The sequence below is a fragment of the Rhinoraja longicauda genome, chromosome 1, assembly GCF_053455715.1.
Source record: "Rhinoraja longicauda isolate Sanriku21f chromosome 1, sRhiLon1.1, whole genome shotgun sequence".
Classification (NCBI taxonomy): Eukaryota; Metazoa; Chordata; class Chondrichthyes; order Rajiformes; family Arhynchobatidae; genus Rhinoraja; species Rhinoraja longicauda.
The window spans coordinates 123412040-123435166 of record NC_135953.1 but is presented as its reverse complement, the minus strand read 5'-3'; the positions used below and the strand labels follow the sequence as shown (position 1 = coordinate 123435166).

The 23127-nt window shown below is 38.0% G+C and overlaps 1 protein-coding gene across 7 annotated transcripts in view; it reads left to right on the top strand.

Moving 5' to 3' along the window:
- Positions 1–23127, top strand: part of dclk2a (doublecortin-like kinase 2a) — a 272233-nt gene that overhangs the window by 183215 nt on the left and 65891 nt on the right. For 4 of the 7 annotated variants that reach the window (XM_078405988.1, XM_078405974.1, XM_078405996.1 and 1 more), the window contains 3 exons: positions 3293–3387; positions 19296–19334; positions 22025–22097. In XM_078405988.1, the coding sequence (XP_078262114.1) occupies positions 3293–3387; positions 19296–19334; positions 22025–22097 (207 nt within the window). The remainder of the gene's footprint in view (positions 1–3292; positions 3388–19295; positions 19335–22024; positions 22098–23127) is intronic. The other 3 variants (XM_078405981.1, XM_078406002.1, XM_078406001.1) reach the window with 1 other exon arrangement.

The window sequence follows — 23127 nt, the reverse complement described above, 5'->3', positions numbered from 1 at the left end:
CAAAGAAAATTTAAGGTTTTCAGATCTTTATAAAAAATGATCATAAAACATTAAATTCAGTCATAGTCAGAGAGCTGTACAGCAATAGAAATGGGCCCTTCAGTGTGCCATATCCATCCCAACCATTTTGCTCATCTATGCTAATCCCTGCGGCTGCACTGAGTCTGTGACCTTCTATGACTTACCCTTTTTTGTGTCTTGATAATTAAGTTTGCCATTTCATCGTAGGTATAGCCCCAATCTTCAATTTGTTTTTTGCTGAATTAAATAAGTATTATTTATATTCCATGCTTTTAATTCCTGCCTTTCCCTCTTGTCATCAGCCTGCCCAATGCCAGTCCTCATGCTGGATGGCACAGATTCTTGGTAGAAGGGACCTGATTGAAAATGGAAAAGGAAAAGAAGAATGTCAAGAAATTCCAACACATTCTGAGGGTGCACCAAATGTGGGGGAACTGTAGTGAGACACCAGTCACCACCTCAGTTCATGGCTCAGCACCAGAAGCTGAGACTGAGGCCCAAGGCAAAACCTTTGACACCAAAACTGTGCCTTTGAATCGTCCTTTTGGACCACTTTAGGCCCAACCAATCTCGTGCTGTGGGTGCTTTTGAGGGGGTACGAAAGATGCCATCAAAGCCCTGCAGCTCAGATGGTGCTGGGGCATGATAATAGATTTGAGCTAGTGGTTCCAATGTTGGCAACTGTTAGTACTTTACTGACTGAAGCAGTCAGGATTTGCAAAGCCTGCCCTGAATCTCCTACTTTTCTCTATGAATTAGTGTCAAGCTACTGACTCCTTGGGCTCCAAAAATATAATCTGATTTTATTTTATAGAAATGTTGATGACATAATTTGTATCACAGCCCTATGGTGTTAATTCTTCTGTCCATTCATGTTAACTATCTGGTTTCTGTATGTGCCCTACAGAATTAGATTATCTGATACTTCATCCGTCTGTATAATGAGGCACACGTTGAATTAGAGAGTCATAGAGCAGCAGGTCCTTAACACCAACATGTTCATACCAACCATCAAATACCCATCTGTACTGTTCCCATTTACATGCACTTGATACATAGCTTTCTGTGCCATGGTGAATCAAGCAATTATTCAGATACTTTCCAAATGTTGTGAAAGTATCTATCCCCACCATCTTCTCAGGAACGGCATTCAGATTGCAACTACCATCTGGGTGAATAGTTATTTTTCTTCGGATCCCCTCTAACCCTCTGAAACCTCACTTCCCACCCTAGTCATGCTGCTCATAATTGTTTACACTTCTGTCTGGTCACCTCTCAGATTCTTTTGCTCAAGGGAAAATAAATCCAGCCTTGTACAGTTGCATCTCCGACCCAAAACATTCCATCCCAGTCAACATCCTGGTAAATGAAGACACAAGAAACTGCAGATGCTGGAATCTTCAGCAAAACACAAAGTGCTGGAAGAACTCATATTTGGGGACTCTTCTTCAGACCGATGGGTTTGAATAAGGGTCCTGACCCGGAACATTGCCTGTCCGTTTCCTGTACAAATACTACCTGACCTGCTGGGATCCTCCAGCACATTGTGTTTTGCTCAAGATCCCATTAAATCTCCTCTGCCCCCCCCCCCCCCCCCCCCCCCACCTCCTCAAATGCATTTGCATCTGCCTTACAGTGTGGTGACCAGAACTGTATGCAATTCTCAAGATATTTTATAAATTTGTACATGCCCTTCATAATCCTGACTGAGGAAGGCCAGCATCCCTTATGTCTTCTTCACCACTTTATCTACCTGTGTCACCGCCTATTGGGATCTATGGTGTACTGTTCCTCAGTCTCCCCTAAAACCCTACCATTTATGGTGTATTTCTATCTACCTTTATTAGCGTAGGATGGATGTAGTACTATGGATGTAGTAAGCCATCCATTAAACATGAAGAGAGTGTAAGAGTCTCTGTGGTAGCAATCTCTGATATGGGTTTTTTAAAATAAACGGCCACAATTTTCTATTTTGTATTTCATAAGGAAAATATATATTTATATCGTCTATGCTTATTACCAACTTTTTGTTTGTTTTTTTATTTGATGTTCAATTTTAAACTATAACTATCAAATCCATTGTAGTCTCATCTTGAAGTATAAACTGCTATCTTCTAAATATTATCTCATCTTTTTGCGTTTTAAAGCACATAAATGAGAGGCATTACTGAAACATGTTACTGAAGTAAAGTGGCATAAATTCATTTCACAGGAACGTGTAGGATCCGGTTCTGATGTTGCAACGGTGCATTTGCACTGGTTGAAATAGTAAATATCTGGTGTATATTGCTCAGTGTACATTAAGGCCTCTGGGTGCGTGTATGTCATGGAGCGCACAGGCAGAAAGCCCACAATTAATTTGGCAGGCACAGTACTGACAACCAAATAATCTTATAAAATCCACAGCCTAAACAGAATGTTGAGCATCCCAGGATTGCATAATGAGAATTTGGGCACCTATCCCCTACATGTTTCCGTCCATTAGTTTCAATGGATCACTCTGGTGAGAACGTCTCAATTGTTGATGAGCAGTTTCAGCAAGCAAAAGGTTTCACTGGAATTGTAGGTGTGCGAAATTATGCTTGGTTGGCAGCAACCAGAGATTATGAATCAGGCAAGCAAGGCAAGGCAAAATATGTGCCTTGATCTTGCTTCCCCGGTGCACTACCACAGTTAGTGCCTATAACATATAGACTGCACTAATTAGAGAAGTTACAGTAGGGGAATGGGAAAGGTAAATGTGACAATAATGACAACTTCAAGCATATGGACAGATAGAGGCCATTGTCTAATGTAAATTAAATGATTCACAAATAATTTGTTCCAGGAGGTCAGTAGTCGTTCCCAGTAGTGCACAATGGGCCTCTCGTCCAAATCAATAGCTTCATTATAACAGGCCTGATTTTTCTATATGCTGAGTGTAAAAGATAATTGGGTACAAAGTAAAATAGGCTTTCAGTACCAAACAACCTATTTATGCCATTTCGAAGATCAATTTCACCCTTTATTTGATCAAAGCAAACAGCATTAAATATAGAATGCAAAATTTCAAATAAATCTTTGTTGTTACTCGGTATAAAATGTTAAGACAAATGTAAATATATTCTACTTCCTTGAGTAAAGAAATAGATCTTGCTTTGCTGCATTGTTTAGTTATATGAAATCTGCCACATTTCAAAAATATATTGGCTTTTCATCATGCATATTATGTTCTGGTGCCTTATGGTGTTCAAATTTTCATATTATTTACATTTTATTTTTAAATACACAGTGAATGGAACCCCAAGCAGCCAGCTGTCAACACCCAAATCCACTAAATCATCCAGCTCTTCACCGACCAGCCCTGGCAGCTTGAGAGCTCACAAGGTAAAAGGAAATCTATCAATCTGCTAATAAAAGGATTGACACTTGCTGAAATTCTCTGTAGTGCCTTAATATATAAAAACAAAAATAAGATCAGTAGATGCAGCATGTGTGGTTTCTAAAAGGGGTCACCTGAATTGAGTGCAATTCTGTAGTTGTGAACATGAATTCAATGTGTTCCACTGTTCTTAAGGGGCTGTCAGGTTTGCCTTGTGCGTTTATTTATTTTTACACTCCGGGTCCTCTAAGAATTGTCTTTCACTGCTGGCTATGAAGGTGACTGAACATGACTTTCAGTGACTTTCCTTCAAATTGTACTTCTGGTTTATAGCACCCGCTTATTGGCATTTTTGAGACCAGAAATTATAAGGAATAATGATTGTGAACTTATATTCTCCCACCTACAAAACTGCTACCCTGTCTTTCAAAAGTAGCTTTGTATCCAGCAAGAAATGCCTCATCATTCACTGGTGTTAGAAGTTGTCATTAGCAGCCTCTTCCCTTGTCCTTCTCCCCAGTGACACTGGTCTCTTCCATCATCATCTAATTCTGTTCTGTTTTGGGTCATTAAGTATCGTCAAGCATGCGATGATTACATTTCATGAAACCGTTTTGGAAAATGAACAAAAGAAAGGCGTTTAGCCGTTGGAGTCATCGTGTGATGCTGATCAAAATTCTGATTTAGCATGAAGAAGCAATTTAGAAGAAACCGATTTATTTAAGCAAGAGACCTTCCCAAGATGAGAGTTGATAATATTTCATTTCTAACGCAGAGTGAGGCACTTCATCAATATACACCTGGAGATTTAACTCTTTCAACATCAGGGTGTTCTTTAGATTCCCATTGTCTGTGTATCCTTCATCTCCATGCATCAAATCTTTGACTACTGAGGCCATTTTAATATTTGCCACATTGCTTCTTTATTTTATTGGTTTTAACCCATTTTGATCTTGAAAATAAATTATTTCACATTTAACAAACTATTCAAGTTGAAATTGTTCAGTGCAAAAGCAAAATAATTAGTGTGGTAAAGAAAAGCAGTCACAAAGGGGAAAAGAAGGCTGCTCGTGCCTTGAAAGGGGTAGAAAGAGAAGACATGCCAATCCGATTACCGAAGAAGTTCTTCTCAGAGAGATTTCAAATTTTAATGCCTCGTGAAAATAAAGGAAGGAAAATCTAATGCAGGGTACACAGCCCATTGATTTACCACCCATGAAAATGAACAATGAAATTTCCAGAGACTCTCTCTGTTAACAACGTGCAGTTCTCCACAACGGTTTCTCTTTACACCCTCTCACTTATGCCTTTAGCAGTGAAGACTAAGACCACTTGGACAACAGGATGTCAAAAAAAATGCAAAGCAAATAATGTTTAAATGCTTATTGTGTCAATCATTGCTCATTTGGTAACACTCTTACTAGAGTGACAAGGTTTCCCCTCTCGCTTCCCTCGGGTGCTTTATTTAAAGACTCATAGGGAAGCTATTCCTCCTGTCCGGGGCATTATTTATGCCTCAATCAGTAGCACTAAACTACAATATCTGGTATAAACGTATTAGGAGCTCACTGTGTGAAAGCTGGCTGCTGCCTGTCGTGATTACAAGAAGAAAAAAAACTTGATTTAGTTTGAGATATCTAGATGTCTTTAAAAGCTCTATCAAATTAACATTTTCATTTTTATGTTTGTTATTTGAGCCATCGCCTAACCATAAACATACAAAAAGATATATTTTAATTTTTTACCCAAAAAGATGTATTAAGCCAATGATGCACAATGTATTAGTGCATGCTTTTTGTGCGGGTTCCCATCCCCATATTATGTTGAAACTTTGCACGAGGCTGAAGGTGAGATTTGAAATAGCGCATACAGAAGATCATTCCTCCACAAGTGGACCAACCCAGATAAGCTGTGGATTGAGCTCACAGTAGTGGGGGCTAACAGGGCTGGCTTGAGAGGGAGTAAGAGTTACACCCCAGGGAGATCTTAAGGATTACGTTAGGCATTGGGGGGTGGAGTTACAATCATCTGAGGTATTGGGGGTTATGATAGTGCTCGGGTCTTTTGCTAGAAGTTCCAGTGGAGACCTGGAGTAAAGGAGGGAGTGTCAAATACAGGCAAATGCTATTAAAATTATAAAGGAAGCTTACCTGCAAAGCTTCAAGCAGCATAGTAACCATCCACATATCCAAGCTCCCTTCTTATGTTACGTTGCAACAGCCCTCACAAACATTACGATTCCTGATGAGATTAATACCACTGCATGTGTTCTGGCATATAAAAGAATAAGCATGTCAATTTGACCTCCCATGAGAACAGAATAAGAAGTACATGATTAAATTCCTTTCAATGGTACAGAAAGATTATTTTGCTACCCAAAATAATTTCTAGTCGAAAGTGCTTTCGGCGTCAAATTGAGAGATTGTCTATTCCTGCACAAAATTAATAGAATAGGAGAAATACACCTGATGAAATTAATGTCATCTTTGAAATAATCCACAATACATTTCCCCCTTCTCAAGTGAATTATTCTGCAATGAATCAGATCAGTAGCAATCAGTTCCAAATGGGAAAGAATCATAGATGTGAAACAGGATCTGCAAGGAGATGCTTTTGTGTTCTTTCCCTGACAAATCAGTGGAAATTGGAAACTTATTATGTGAGGAATTAGAATTGCACAGACACAGCTCTATGCCCCCTCATCTCTATGCCCCCTCTAATCAGCTCCAGTTTTCTCCATTAAAATAATATTGTTTGCTCAATACCTGTTAAAACTGTGCTGTGGAGAGCTCATAACAACATTCAGAAATATCATGTACCAAGGAAATCAGTCTGTGATTCATATGATTTACATGTAAATACTCTTAATATATATAATACTCTTCAATAATTATAGAAATGTTATTATGTAACATTAAAAAGAGGGTAGGTCAGAAATATACATTTAATTTACAGTTCTGTAGATGCCTTGCGTATAGAGAAATCTGTGCAGAATTTTCCTTCTCTGCATTACAAGCTTGTACGTTTCACCCATTTCACCTGAATAAATAGAAAATCAAGGGCTGGCAAGCTCATAATAGAAAATCCGGGACCATCTCTGACCAATGAGTAAAACAATTTTAATGTTTATTTTACTCCTATGTAACCCGGTAGTTCTGGTCTCCTATTTCACTCAGCAATGGAATCACTTATCAGGAAATCCTACATTATAAATCCTGATGAATGACTTCAGCATTTAGATTTGTCACCTTCTTTTGCTGCTTCCAGAAATCTAGCAACACCATTTCCAGGGGCAGTAAAGTAACTCTTTTAGATTATAGTGGCATGACAAAACCTAGGCTACTGTTCTTACTGGTGCTGAATGTAAATTGCAAATAATCCATTGTTTAGAGTGTTCTTCTGTTAAAAATCACAGCAAAGAAATTAGAATCATCTGTTTTTCAGAATGTATTGAATTATACAGCTTTATAACTGCTTATTATAGTGTTTGGTTTTCCTTCCAAAAATAACACCCATCTGGTTGATAAGAATATAATTTGAAATAAAACCTTGAAAATGAAAGCCTGGGCAATGGGAAACATGTTATTATTGGTAAGAGCATTTATTAGCATTGACGTTCAACAATGTGTTGTTCATTTGCACATTCTTTAAGTCATGGGAGCAGAATGTCTTATTTTAATTATTTTATTTCCTCAAATAACAGTTATGGTAGAACAAGTTGTTAGTGTCAAAAGAATAGAAGGAATTGTGATGTAAATGTCAAATCAACTTTGTAGCATAAGAAGACAATGTGGGATAATCTTACAATCCAGTTAGAGCTCAAGTGAAATGATTAGCCTTGATGAATTAAATAAAGCAGAATAATTTAACATGACTATCTGAAATAATGAGATTTTTGTCTATCTGAAGAGTTTTTTTAACCACATATTGTTCACCCCATAATGAACATATTTGAAGTCCTGAATAGACAAATGCTGAATTATAAATAGACAAAATTCAGAATATTAATGTATCCTTTCAGTCTGCCCAGGTCATATATGACAATTGCTCTGAAGATGGTCTTTGATTATCTCTTAATTTTAAAGTCAATTAATTGACTTAAAAAATAATTCATTTGTTTTGCTATTTTGACATTGCCTTCTGAAGTATGTTGGTTAATTGAAATTATTGAAATTCATGAAAAAATGACTTGAGGAATTAGCAATAGACATTAATTTCTTTTTGTAAGAGACAATCAAATTCATATTAATTGTGCACACAGGGGTTTATTTCGAAGCCCACTACTCTCTTTGAGCAAAGAATATCTTAGTCCTTTTGCATGCGCTATCATTTCAGTTTGATCCCTTATTTGTGTTCTCCAGTGCTTGGTTTAAATGGCTGCTGTGATTTTTATTTGTTTAGTCTGTATTTCTATGTTTTGATAAGTCTCTATTATGACATATGAACTTTAAAATATTAGATTCTTGTGTTGGGTTTTAAGGGATAGGACACAGTGTGTAATCTGCCTTTATGACTATTAACCATTTCTCGGTAAGAAAGTGTCCCAAAATCTAGATTATTGGTGGGTATTTAAACAAGATACACATTTTTTAAACTTTACAATAACTCTCTTAACATAAAAAATATTGAATGCTACAATTTATGGGAATGTAATATCCCACTCTGTATCAGTTGCCATCTGTGATATTACCTCAATTTGTCTGGTTTTACTTCGCTGCCAGTGTCCAGCCTGACCTGCTGGGCCATGTCATTCTTCAGTACATTTCACAACTTCTGTAGGTCCATGTTCGTTTCTCTGCCTCGTTCTCTCATTGACCTGATAGCCTTGTTTAGCTTGTTTATAAGACCAGTGGAGAGAATGCAGTGAGAATAAAATAGGATTAACATAAATGGATACTTGATGATCAACACACACGTGAGCTAAAAGATCTCTTTGCATGCTACATGACTAAGACACAATGCCATTTTTTGGTCATTGTGTAACTGTATAACCAAGTGAGAACATTTATCCATTGAACATCATTACATTGCTCATTACATTGCTGATAATGCAGCCAAAATGGACCCCTGCTAGTTCCATTAAGTTATTTGTGACTGGGATGAACAGAATATCATGAAATCCTCCCTGATCTTTTCATTCTGTTTTTCTGTCCACAAACTTTCATTTTGTTTGGTGAAACCTTTCCTTTCGGGTTCAGAGAAGCACTTCAGCTGCCTCAGGCCAAACAAAGAAAGTAAGAAGTCAATTTACGTGGTCTCTGTTAATCCTGCATCCTCTTCCTGTTCATGGAAGACCCACAATGTTTTCCATACACTAATGATGTTAAACTGGTATTTGATCTCCAATATTCAATATGCAAGTCAAATGACCCCGAGCAGTACAATAGATCTATGATCTCTGCAAAGCTATCAAGAATGCCAAGAGACAACACCAGGACAAACTCGAGTCCCAGTATAATCCCTCGGCCACACAGAGAATGTGGCAAAGTCTGAATAAGATAACTGGCTGCAAAGCAAGGTCAGACAACGTCATTGGTGATATTGCGACCCTACCCGATGAAATGAATGCTTTCTATGCTCGCTTCAAGCAGAAGGCGAACAGGGTGGTGATACCTGGCCCTTCAGACTCAATTCTGCCTCTTCGCAGGGTGACTGTTGCAGAGGTTAGATCGGCTTTCTTGAGGCTAAACCCACAAAAAGCAACTGGCTCAGATGGAGGTCCTAGCCGTGTCCTTAGTAGCTGTACGGACCAGCTAGCGGGAGTATTCGCGGACATCTTTAATCCCTCCCTACTCCGTTTTGAGGTACCCACCTGCCTCAAGAACACCCCAATCATCCAAGTGCCGTAGAAAAGCAAGACCTCATGCCTAAACGACTACCCTCCAGTGGTCTTGACATCCACCATCATGAACTGTTTTGAGAGGCTAGTTATGGAACACATTAAATCCAGTCTACCCAGCTGACCCAGTGCAGCTCGCCTACCACCATAACAGGTCCAAGGACAATGCCATCGCCCTAGCCCTAAACTCAATTTTAGAACACCTGGATAAGAAAGATATGCGTCAGACTCATAGACTACAGCTTGTATACGACTAGGCTTGTATACACTGGAATTTAGAAGGATGAGAGGAGATCTTATCGAAACGTATAAGATTATTAAGGGGTTGGACATGTTAGAGGCAGGAAACATGTTCCCAGTGTTGGGGGAGTCCAGAACAAGGGGCCACAGTTTAAGAATAAGGGGTAGGCCATTTAGAACTGAGATGAGGAAAAACTTTTTCAGTCAAAGTGTTGTAAATCTGTGGAATTCTCTGCCTCAGAAGGCAGTGGAAGCCAATTCTCTGAATGCATTCAAGAGAGAGCTAGATAGAGCTCTTAAGGATAGCGGAGTCAGGGGGTATGGGGAGAAGGCAGGAACGGGGTACTGATTGAGAATGATCAGCCATGATCACATTGAATGGCGGTGCTGGCTCAAAGGGCCGAATGGCCTCCTCCTGCACCTATTGTCTATTGTCTATTCTATTGTCTACAGCGCTGCCTTTAATACCATTATATACCATCCAAACTATTCTCTAAGCTCACGGGACTCAGTGTCAGCACTCATCTCTGCAACTGGATCCATGATCAACAGTGTGGATAGGGGACAAATCATCCTCTACGCTAATCCTCAACACGGGGGCTCAGCAAGGATGCTTTCTCTGCCCTTCCTTTACTCCTTGTACACCCACGATTGTGCAGCCATGTACAAATCTAATTCAATTTTCAAATTCGCAGACGACATTACTATATCAAATAATGATGAGACAGAGTACAGGAAGGAGACTGTGTCCTGGTGTCGAGACAACAACCTTTCAATGTCAGCAAGACAAAGGAGATAGTGATCGACTTCAGGAAGTGAAGCAGTACACATACCCTGGTTTGCAATGATGATGCCGAAGTAGAGATGGTCGAAAACTTCAAATTCCTTGGTCAATATCACCAATAAATTCTCCTTGATCACCCATATCGAATCAACGACCAAGAAAGCACACCAACGCCTCTACTTCCTGAGAAGGCTAAGGAAGTTCGGCATGTCCCCTACAATTTTCACCAACTTCTACAGATGCACCATAGATTTTTTTTTATCAGGATGCATCACAGCTTTGTTTGGGAACAGCTCCATCCAAGACCGCAAGAAATTACAAAATAAAATGGACACACACCACCAGATTCGGAGACAGTTTCTTCCCAGCTGTTAACAGGCAACTGAATCATCCTACCACAACTAGAGACCAGTGCTGAAGCACTATTTACCTCTTTGATGACTCTCGGACAATCCTTGATCGGACTTTGTTGGCTTTACCTTGCACTGAACGTTATTCCCTTATTATGTATCTATACACTGTAAATAGATAGATTGTAATCATGTATTGTCTTTCCGCTGACTGGTTAGCACGCAACAAAAAGATTTTCACTGTACCTCAGTACATGGGATAATAAACTAAACTGAACTGAATAATAACATTAGATGTGAAAGAGGCCTTTGCTATAAACATTGACTATAATTCACACCTCTGCTCTCCTGGTCTGCCAACACCATCACCACAGTGAAGAAGGCACAGCAGAGACTCCACTTCCTGAGGATCCTCAGGAAGACCAACCTGCAGGAGAAGCTCATGATGTCCTTCGATCGCTGCTCCATCGAGAGTGTGCTGGCATACTGTATAACCATATGGTATGCCAGCTGCTCAGAAAAGGACAGGAAGGCCCTTCAGAGGGTCATCACGACGGCCCAGAAGATCATCGGCTGCTCACTGCCCTCCCTGGAGCACCTGTTCAGCCTACGCTGCCTCAGTAGAGCAGGCAAAATAATAAAAGATCCATCCCACCCCGGCCACCGTCTGTTTGTTCTTCTGCCCTCTGGTCGACGTTTCAGGTCGATCAAATCCCGAACAAACAGACTTAAGAACAGTTTTTACCCCAGGGCCATACGAGAACTGAACACTACTTTCTGCACTAGGTCACACTGTTAAAACTTTTGTATTTAATATATTTGTATTTATTTGTTTTGCATTTATTGCATATATGTTTTTACGCACCGTCAGGATTGCTATTTTTTAATTTCGTTGTACTCGTTGCAACGACAATAAATGAATATTATTATTATTATTATTATTGTCTCTTTATCTCACAGCTTTTTGTCTTTTCATCTCTTGTATTTGTCCACTAATCTGCCAATCAGACTCCCTTTACCTGTAGCCACCTGTCACTTGCCAGGCTTCGTTCCATCCCCACCTTTCATCAAGCTTTCCCCCTTACTGCAGTCATTCTGAAGAAGGGTCCTGACCCGAAATGTCACTTATCCATTTCCTTTAGAGATGCTACCTGTGCCACTGAGTTACTCCAGCACCTTTTTGACCATGTACAAGAATTATTGAAGATGATTTGACTCTAGTTTGATTTTGTTGGTTTCTAGCTAATAGACCTGCTTTACTTGCGCTGTTTATACTTTCCAATTAACAAAAGGTTAAGCCACTTTTCAGGAGAGTTCTTGGACACTGGCATATTTTATTCCAATTACACAACATGAGAATATACTCACCAGATAAATCTGCTAAATCAGTTGCACAGGGACTGAAAATCTGCTCGCCGTGTATCCGCATTTTACATAGCAACAGGAATTGAAGATGCACATGCCGAAGATGCATGCCATTTTATTCTGTGCCTTTCGATCTCCTACTTATAAAAAACTTTAAACCCCTAAAGCATACTCAAAAAAATTAGCCTTTGCTAAAATTCCTGGTAGTATTTTAATAAAGGAATATTATTCCATTATATGGAACCTGTCCAATTTTTCAAATAGCCAGTTTCTGTTCAGCTTGCTTTAAGTTATTCTGTCTGCATTCTACTTTGTACCAAGTTCCATTAAGCAATTTTCTTCTTGCTCAAAATCTACATTTGTTCCCAGTCCAAGAAATTATATTTTAAATTCTCGTTCTTGTGCTCCAGGCTTTTCTTCAAAACATCTTCCACTCCTACCCATCTCCAAAATATCTCCACTCTTCCAAATCTGGTCTGTTGTACAACCCAGTTATTCTCCAGTCCACTATTCACCTCTGTGCCTCCAATTACTTTCTTCGTAGCCCCAGAACTCTCTCCCTAAATATCTCCACACCTCTCTTTTACTGTTGAGTTGCAATTGTAAACATACCTCTTTCCCGAAGACTTTAGTTGCCTAATAAATGTTCATGTAACTTGGTCTATTATGTTTACTGATTATGCCTTTGTGAAGCACTTGAGATATATTTTTTAACCATATTAAAGGTGTTTAACACATGCAAGTTGCTTTTATTATTGTTGCCATTGTGGACTGCAATTGGCAGCCACATGATAAAGTAAATCGTGTATTAAATTATTCAGATTTAACTATTTGTCCTGTTATTCCTATCCGGATGTAGAGTGTAAAATGAATGTGGTAGCACCATCAGTAAAGTGTCATTGCACAACTGGGATTAATTATCACATCTAATTTAAGATAACAGGAAAACTGACATTTTCAATTAAATATGAGAAAAAGAATCACCCAGACTCATACTGAATCAAACTGCCTTAACACCTCTAATTAAACACCTCCTGTATTGTCTTTCAAGAGTGAAAAATTATTACAGTGTCTAGTTTTGAAATTAAAGTGAAGGAAAAATATACATTTAATAAATACCTTTGTCTTCTATTTTGAAATTATTTTTAAAATGCAGTAGGTGTATCTGAATGTGGCTCAAAGGATTCAAACTGAAGTCTATTTTAGAACTGTTCACAAAGGCTCCAAATTTGGCTCTGTTCAGATGAATGTCTGTTTAGTGACATCAGTATGTCCTTTCAAACCCTTTTGTTACTTAGTATTGTGCTATAGCATATTGATAAAAGAATGCTGCAATTCAGGACACAGTTAGTGAAAGATTAAAAGTAGAAGGACATAGGTCAGACACATCCTTATTTACAATTGATGCAGTTAAATTTATCCTTCAAGGTTTTAAGTTTTATCAGGGTTTAATCATCATTTAGTCAATCTCCTTTTCCCTTTATACACTAGGGGACCATGCTCAATGAAAGGATAGGACTGAATGTAAAATGTTAGTGATTGAGGAGAGAAATCTGAGAGAGGAAAACATTTTCTTAAAGATGGGGGGAGTGGCTCCTTAACAGAGAGAATCTAATCTTAATCTGTAACATGCCCAATGTGATGGCATGTCTGTTCTATACATAGGTGATCCTTACTCCATGCAATAGAACTTCCATCCCACTATTTTGCCATGGAAAAATCGTCAAATGTAATATTGTGTCAACTTAAATCCATGATAGGACCTTTCTGACGCCAGGTTAAAGGAATTAGTGTTACCAAAGGAGATGCAAAATGTCAAGGATGCCAGAGTCCTACCTCAAACTAAGTTATTGTCAGTGTAAAAGAATCTTTAATTCTATCCAACATGCTGTGCCATGGTATCTCAGATTTTTAAATGTTATGTGCATTAGAATGTCATTTTTTTTAGGCTGAGAGGCAGGTGTTGTATTTGTTTAACCTGTGAAGACAACAAAAAATAATCAGAACACATTTTTAAATGTTCCATTTTTTTCTGAGATTCTATCATTTTTAAATGAAAAATCTGGTTCACATCACCATTCAGAAACATTACAAACAATGAATTTTCTTAGCATCCTAACTATTATCATGGTAAAAGTTGCAGTGTCTTGTTCTTACAAAGCATGGTAGTACATACAACGAGAGGACATACATACAACTAGAGGACATTGACAGAATGTCATGGGCTTTGTTGAAGAGTGCCTTGGAACATTAGGAAGAAGGGTTTTATTTCTAGTTGCCTGAGCCAACTAAAAATACCATTCAATTCGATCTGTTACCTAAATGAGCACTCACTTTTTATACAGATCTCTTAAGAGCGTTCGTTAATGAAAGTTAATCAATCTCAATTATAATTAATAATTGATTGAATGCCAATAACTGTACAAAATAGAGCTCCAAGTTTCTGCTATCCGTTACATGTATAAACGTTTCTTCACGGTACTCCTAAAATTCCTGGCTGTATTTTATAGACTTTCTTCCCAAATTTCGTGGAAATGGACCCATTCTATTCACCTGGTATGTTCCAATTAAAAAGTAACCATTTGACCTTCTTGACAGAGTATTCAGCCCCAGTTACTGAAATCTTTCTACGCGAGTTAAGAGATTAGAAGAATGCAGTCACATTCCCTCATTATTAGACTAGTGCCAGCTAAGATTATTTGCAGAGGTCCTTGGAACTAACAACTATCTTAAGTCAATTCTTGTTGAGTTAGGACATTACTACGTCTTAGAAGTAAAATTATATTGAAGCGTAATAAAGGACCTTCACCCTGTGATTTAACTGTGGGGACACAGGTTGAAAAAGTCCTACATCACAATGGCAACAAGCTGGAATGTTATAAGGTAATAAAGAGCCCCAGAAACCGCAAGTTCTTTCCTTTATTAAGATGCACCAAAATGATGCCTCGGGTGAAAAACTAACGTTGTGATGGAAAGACACTGGATACTGATTGTGAATACTAATCTGTCTGGCTTACAGATTATTGATACATCATGGAATTCATAAGAAACAGTGTAAACTGGGTAGGCAGTCATTTTCATGGTTTCTCTAGGTTTCTTTCTTTTTTTTTCCGTAAAGTTACTCAAACAATTGGGACTATTCCTGAAGAAATTCAAGCCGAAAGTGGCAGTTTCCACTGAGGAGATTTAGCAGAGGCGTTTAAAGTGATGAAGGGTTTTGATAGAGTGTAACGTTGGAGTATTCCCTTTGGATGGAAGTCAATGACAAGAGGTCATTAATTTAAAACTTGTCACTGAGGAAAGAAGTTCAGAGAAATTTCTTTACACAGAGGATTAGTGGAGTATGGCATGTTTTGTTATAAGCCTGAAGGATGAGACCTTTGTATGCTTTTAAGGAAAATTACATAAATATTTGAGGCAGTGGATGATACAGAGCTAAAGGAAGAGAACAGGCTAGTGGGATTACGTTTGGATTGCTTTACTTGGCATAGGCACGATAGGTTAAATGCCATTCCTTTGATGCTGTGGCTGGTATTAATAGTGTCCTTGGATTAAAATGTAATCCTGTTGATTTTACCAGAGGAATGCAGTCAGAATCCAGCAGGATAAATGAGGTGGCCCAGTTTTGAAGCATTTGTCTCTTGTCCTCTACTTCAGGATTCACATATCACATTCACATATCACTAAAGTTTTATTTAGCTGTGATCCTAGCTTTATATAAAAACATTATAAAGTGTAAAACATAAAGTCTTGGCATAGTTTAGTCTTGGCCAGTTTGGTGGTTCTGGTTATATTATGAACTAAGTGCTGCAATATATTTTTAGTGCTACAATTTAAACTCTGAGTGAACTGTAATTTTAAAATACAGTCTGAATACATGTCTCCATCAGTGTCAGGATGGGAATTGTGAAGTTGTTTAATTTACTTCTCAAGTATTTGCTCACTTGTCAGTGTCTAGAACCACAAAAGAGTGCCTTTGACATAAAGATATCCAGTTAATATTTTTTGGGGGGTTAGACTTAAATGTTGAAATGATGAAAGGTTGTGTGCTGTCTTACGTTAAAGAAGCATTAGCCTGGAAATTCTGGAAGGTCTTAATTAATACATGGTAGCTTCAAACTTGAAAAATGTCTTAGTATCAGCTGTATAATGAATATTATCTACAGATTGTCTTGGTTGCACTAGAAACTTCAGGCTTTTGGTTTGTTTTGCACTAATATTGTGGGTTTTTTTATTTGCCTTTTTTTCTTTGTTTTATTGTGTTATCTATTGTGTACTGTGTTTACAGACCTGTTATGTTGCTGCAAATTAGAATTATATTGATCTGTTTTGGTACATATGACAATTAAACAGTCTTAACTCTTGAAATATGATTGGAAATGCTCATCAGTATGGTGAGGGCTGCCTGTTTACTCCTGTCTTCTGTACACCTCCTGCCAAACAAGAAGGTTCCAAGTTAGAAGAATGTTAATTCACTCTAATGCCTTATAGGAATATGGGAATCCTGGATGGACTTTCTTGAGTGGAATGTGCTGTAAAAACGTAAGGGTTTTTTGCACTTTATAGCATTGCTAGCACAAATGTCATGCTTTATGTTGGCTGATAAACAATTCTCATGAATATAGCTTGCTATCATGTTAACTTCCTCTCAAGCACTGGTATTATTGATGATGAGGACACTTCAATCTCAGTTTTGCAGAGATTATGTTTAAGATTCCTACCCTTTTACCAGTTTTTATGGTTTATTAAGGGAAAACAACAGAGTAAATCGATGCCACGCTGCAGTACCCTGACCGCTCAAACCCAAGAATTAAAATTGCTAATGCACATTGTTACTCACAATATATATTACCTATCTGTTTGGAATAGTTGGCCTGTGATCAATCCTCTTACGCATTTTTGGCCTTTTTTAAAGATTCAAATGTAATATAAATTTCCTAATTAAACAAATATTTGAAAGTATTCAAGGGTATTGATTTCATATTAAAATGTAAATGTGTCTTCAATCATGAAATGTTTTTCATTTATTAATTCATGGGATATGAACATTACTGACTGTCAGCTTTTCTTGTCCATGCCTTATGACTCCTGATAGCAAGACACAGTTCAGAGTCAACCATACTGGTGGGTCTAGGGTCACATATAGCCAATATCATTGTTTGTGTATATGATAGATTACAGATTGCCTTCCTTAATGTAGTTCATTACATCAGTTATTTATTAATGAGAATAATGTAGCTTCATGGATACTATTGCTGAGACAAGCTTTCGTTAAAAAAATATCTAGATTTGTTGAATTTAATTTCTCTACCTGTCAACTGGGGATTTGAACTCGTGCCTGGTCAATGGTCTGGAGCTCTTACCACTACTCCAGCAACTTAACCATTGCATTACTGTACTTCACTAACTCTTCTATGCTAGCCTATATTAAAAATAGGTTATGGTAGTAGGTCTCGTCCTCTGCTGAGCATTATATTTCATAGAAACCGTATGCTCTGCCTCACCCTAAGCAGCATCATGGCAGATCCATTATTGTTCAATAAAATATAAAATTTGAAATGTCATATTTTCTCGATTTGTATTGCTGTCAGGGAGCCTGCCCATGGTATCCAATACTTACACCTGATATAAATGTTCCAAGCTGGTACCGCAGACTCAGAAAATGACCCGCTCCATAAAATATGTTTAAGGAGAGCCTGGGGAATTGAACCAAATATAAGGCCTCCCAAATCCTCACAAAATGTGAAATGTTTAAGCTTTTTAAGTGAATTTGCACTCTTCATTGTTTCTTTCTGTTTGCAAGAAAGCAAGCAACCATGTTTCCACCAGAATTTCTAATGTTGAATGATATTGCATTTGTGTCCAAAATCCATCAGGAAGCTGTTCTTCAGTGTCCCTTCCCTTGATTCTTTGTACTCCAGCAAAGTTATTCTCTGTTATTGTCATTTTTTCAGAGTTTAAACAAGAACAAGTTGTTCAACCTAACATAGTTTATTATCTGTTCCTGGTATAACACAAACATAAACACAGACTGCCGATAAGGTCTCCTCCCCCAAGATCGAATATAATAGAATTCTGGTTGATTTTGTGAAAACATTCCCTGGTCAAAATGCACTGATTATTATTGATGGCAATCTGAATCTTGCCTGAGAAAAATTGATTCAGGCAAGACTAAACGTGGAACATCTTCAACCTGGTTAGTTTGCCTCAAGTTCCTGCATGGTTCTTTTTTTTCCCAGGAGTCACCGCCATTCATCTCTGGTAAATATTGAAGAAAGCAATTTACATTGATAAAATTATTTCCATTAAACTAGATCATTCTCGCAAATAATTGGTTTTTGAATGCAATGCCCTTCCCTCCCCTTAGTTGGGAAAACATACTCATATAAAGAAGAAATCTCAGGACAAATGTGGGGACTACATGTCCATAATCTTCTTTATTAATGCCACATTTAGACCCAGCAAATTTGTACAGAATCATGAAAGCAATCCAGATCTTCCAATCTACCTTGTTACATTTTTTATCTGCACTTTCTCTTTAGTTGTAACATTATATTCACGCTCTGTTTATTTGCTCTTTTGCACTACTTGATTGATGTTGATTTATTATTGCCATGTGTATTGAGATAATGTGAAAAGCTTTACCTGTATGCTATCCAGTCAAATCATACCGTTGATGAGTACAATCAAGTCATGTACATGTACAACAGGTATACATAGAGAATATGTGTGGTGTGGTATGATTTGCCTGGTAGCACACAGAACTAACGTTTTAAAGGTATCCCGGTCATGACAATAATAAATCAATTCCAATACCAATGTTCAGCCAAGGTTAATGTGTGGCCGCATTAGTGTGTGTTTTCTGACTCCCAAAAACTGAATATGTAACTACTGATATTGCTACATGGTATCTTTATATTTGTGCATTTGAGTCCGTTCAAGGAACAGTGACAAATACACTTTGCAAATCAAAGATGAATTAAGCCAGGGCAGATCTGTCACATCTACCTGGTTCTTAATGGTTCAAATGTGGAGGTGCAAATATATGCAGTGAAAGGAAAACTTGATTACGATTACAGCAGAATGGTTTACCCCAGAAGATGGAATTAAATTCAATTTGTTAAAAAATATTCAGAAAAGACTCCATTGATGGGAAGGTACAAATGAATGATTTAACATAATGTAAGATGGAATGTTCAAATGGCAATTACAGAGCCAGAATTGGTAAACATAGTACAAAACAAGTGCCACTTAGTAAGATAGAGTTAAGTATGCATTTGAAGTACATAACGTTCACACTCATACTGTGTCCTTGTTTGTGTTATTTTTATACAGGTTCCCTGTCCATCAACAAGACTACCTTCTTCCACTTTGGTAATATTACTCTTCTTGGCCTTTACCTCAGCTAACCTTCTCTTGAAGCTTTCTTCCATGCCTTTGTTACTTTTGGATTTGATTATCCCAGCGCTTTCCATGAGCTCATCCAACACTCAGTTGTCAATATTCTAACTCCCACGAAAGCCTATTCTCCGATCAACCCTTGGTTTTTGATCACACTGGCTGCCAGTCGAGCAGAACCCAGATTTTGAAATTATTGTTCTTATCTTCAAGTCCCTCCATTGCTTTCTTTTTCTTTCTCCCTCTAATATCATTCAGTCCCACAGGAACACCAGGGTCTGGGCTCCTTTAATTTTAGCATCTTCTTCAATTTTTATCGCTGCACTATCGTGGCCATGTCTAGCCCCTCAGCTCTAAAATATTGTCCTTAAATCTCTTCACCTCTCTATTCTATCTGGCTCCAAGTAGTTTCTTAAAACGTGGCTGTGTGTGGGGTGACTTAATATTGTCTTAAGAGGGTCATTATATTTTATGTGATTTTGAGGTTGATTATGGTGTTTTATTACATAGAAGGTGTTGCTGTTATTTTTTTAATGGAATGCAGTCCAGCACAAAAGTTTACTGGGCAAAAGTGATACGGTCCTTGATGCAGGGTCTAGAACTGAAATGATGACCATCCTTCTGTCTGTACAAATGCTTCCTGACCGATGCTGCCTGACACGCTAGGTTCTTCTGGCAGTTTGTATTTTGCTTCAGATTCCAGCATCTGCAGTTCCTTGTATGTCTCTCAAATTACAGACTCCTATCAGAAGTGTGTAGAGAATAAATCTAAATCTTTGTATTTGGTGCAAATCAGAATGACATTCACAGTTTATAAGGAATCATATATGATCAAAATTAAGATGTTCTAATGGTATTGATCAATAACAACTAACTCAGAAATATATTATTTCAGGATATTAACGAATGTAGAATAGTTGAACTGGACAGAGGGAAGTGTTGAGAGAAGTATTAGGTAAATGGCAAAAGTTTTGTGAAGAAATTTGAGGATTTATTTGTGCAACTACAGACATTACTCCATGTCGGCAATTTTGAAATTTCCAGCAGAGGAGCCGGAGGTTACAGGGGTTCCCCATAGTTATTGGTGAGGAATCTATCAATACAGGCTGGACCTGAAGCAATCAATGCTTCCATCTTAATTTCAATGGAAGGAGCAAATGTAGGGAACTTACAAGGTATTACTTAATACCATTTTTAAAATTCTTAAAATGTGTTAGTTATTTAGGATGTATTTTTTGTTATTATATATTCTCATAGCTTTTAATCATTCTTGAATGTTTTTCAATGACAGAAAAATGCAGAATGTTTAACAGTTTTGGCAGCTGGCAAAGGTAATTTAACTCCATCATAGTTTCTTCCGGGCAGGACATGTTAAGGATCTTGCCATTAACTCTATAGCTTGTATTTGACCCCGAGTCTTTCTGACTTTGGTGACACCTTAAGGAAGTTGCTGCGCTGTTACTGTATATAGCAACATGATACTACTTGATAGCAACATCTGTTACATCTCTTACAGCCCACTGGTATGAGAAATAGTCTCACATTTCTACTAATAAGATAATGTGGAAAATAAATAATCTTGTTAAATGCTCTTCCCCTCAACGCACACGGTTGATGCTGGGAATTATTCATTCCGTTTCAAGTGATGGGTTACACATGCGTTCCAAGCACACACAGACACATAGGAGCCAAAACCATCTTGAATGCATATCAAATGAACATAAACACTTTAGTTTAGTTTAGGGATGCACTCTGGCAAGAGAGAAGGCCCAGGACAGAGAGGTGAGTATGGGAATGGGAAGGGTAGTTAAAATGGTTATCAACCAGGAGTTGAAGCAGGCCTTGGCGGACCGAACACACGTGTTTGGCTAGTCTACACGGTCACACCGATGTAAAGAAAGCCACATCCGGAGCTCTGAATGAAGTAGGTGAGGTTAGAATAAGTGCATGTGAACCTCTGTCTCATCAGGGAGGATTGCTGAGGTCCCTGGATAGAGGTGTTAGGAGGTATAGGGACAGGTATTACATCTTCTGTGGTTGCAGGGGAAAGTACCTGGGGAGGGATGGTTTAGGTGGACTTGTGCACTTATGTTTTCCATGATATGCTTAAAAATGTAAAGCAAAGAATCTCCTTTTGGAACATCTATTCATACAGTAAGCACTAAATGTTATGGTACATCGACATGCAGTGACCTATTTATTGCCAAGGTAGACTCGCACATATTTTAACCATGAGAACAGAACATTAGGGTATAGTTACTGACCATTTCTGTTTTACATCATGTGATCAAACAATCATGATAGTAAATAATAACATTTTGTTAATGTGTTTCCATCTATTGCCATTGTTTCTGACAAATTGTAACCATGCTCAAATTAAATTGGCATTTGGAAGAACACAAAATGCTGTGGTAATGGGGGTTCAGGCAGCATCCCTGGAGTGAATGGATAGGTGACATTTCAGGTCAGGCCCCTTCTTCCAATAATATTTCAATTGGCATTTAAATAGTTTGTCCCTCAACATTACAGTAATGCAAGAATTAAAAGAAGACAAATAGTTTGACCAATTAACCTTTCATTTCTCAAAACATTTGCACAATACCGTGTTGAAATCTGCATTGTTGGAACCTCCGTACTATTTAATGTTATCAATTAATATTTTACAGATAAGTCACCAGATAGGACTATCCACAAATGCAAATGGAATACCACAGCAAGCCAATGGCATAAGTCCTGATGGTAGGTAGACAAGAATTAGAATATACTGGATGTTGACTGGTTTGATGAAGCATAATCTTTACAGTATGGTTCTTGCTTTAAAACCGATGCTTTTTAAAAAATGATGTTTTCAAGAGAGAGTTAGGGCTAATGGAATCAAGGGATATGGGGAGAAAGCAGGAACGGGGTACTGATTTTGGATGATTAGCCATGATCATATTGAATGGTGGTGCTGGCTCGAAGGGCCGAATGGCCTACTCCTGCAACTATTTTCTGTTTCTATGATCTAATGGAGCAGCTGGAGAGTTAAATTGCCAGCTTCCTTACTCTCTTTCCACACATTAATCTTCTTTCTTGAAGCTTTGCAGACTTTCCTAGACACTTCATAGAGTTATCCAGTAAATGGAACAAAATAGACAAAACACCTCACTTCGTAGTGTGGAGAAACTTTTTTTTAGCAAGTAATGACTCGTTGGTTAGGGGAACAGACAGAAAATTCTGTGTCCATAAACGGGACTCCAGGATGGCCTGTTAATCTCCCTGATTCCAGCGTCCAGAATGTCTCTGACAAGTCTGTAATTACTTGAGAGATTTGAAATATAACAATTGCCCAGGTTACTTGAAAACCAAGCTTCATGGTAACAAGGCATAAACTGGATTGACTTCCAGTTTACTGATAGCAGTATTGAAATGTAGCATGGCCATGAGAGTGAGCAGAAGCCATGTGGAGTAAACAAGCTATTGGATGAGGGAGAAAGAAGGAAAACAGAGCTCTCATTTGAACAGCTACAATGATCCTTGGCAATGAATCGTCTAAAATGTCCACACTTTCAGTCCAGACATCCTCACTGAAATCTGTCTCTTGTTTCAACCACAGCTACAACTTAAGGTTAGAAAAATACTGTATTGCCAGTGGTTGTCAAGGTACAATATTTGGATCGTGAATATTGCAGTCTTTTCCATAGTAAAGTGTGGCATGCACATCACTTTGCAGACCACATGTTATGCTTCCGATGTACTCAATCAAAAACTGTTCTGTCCATAATGTCCA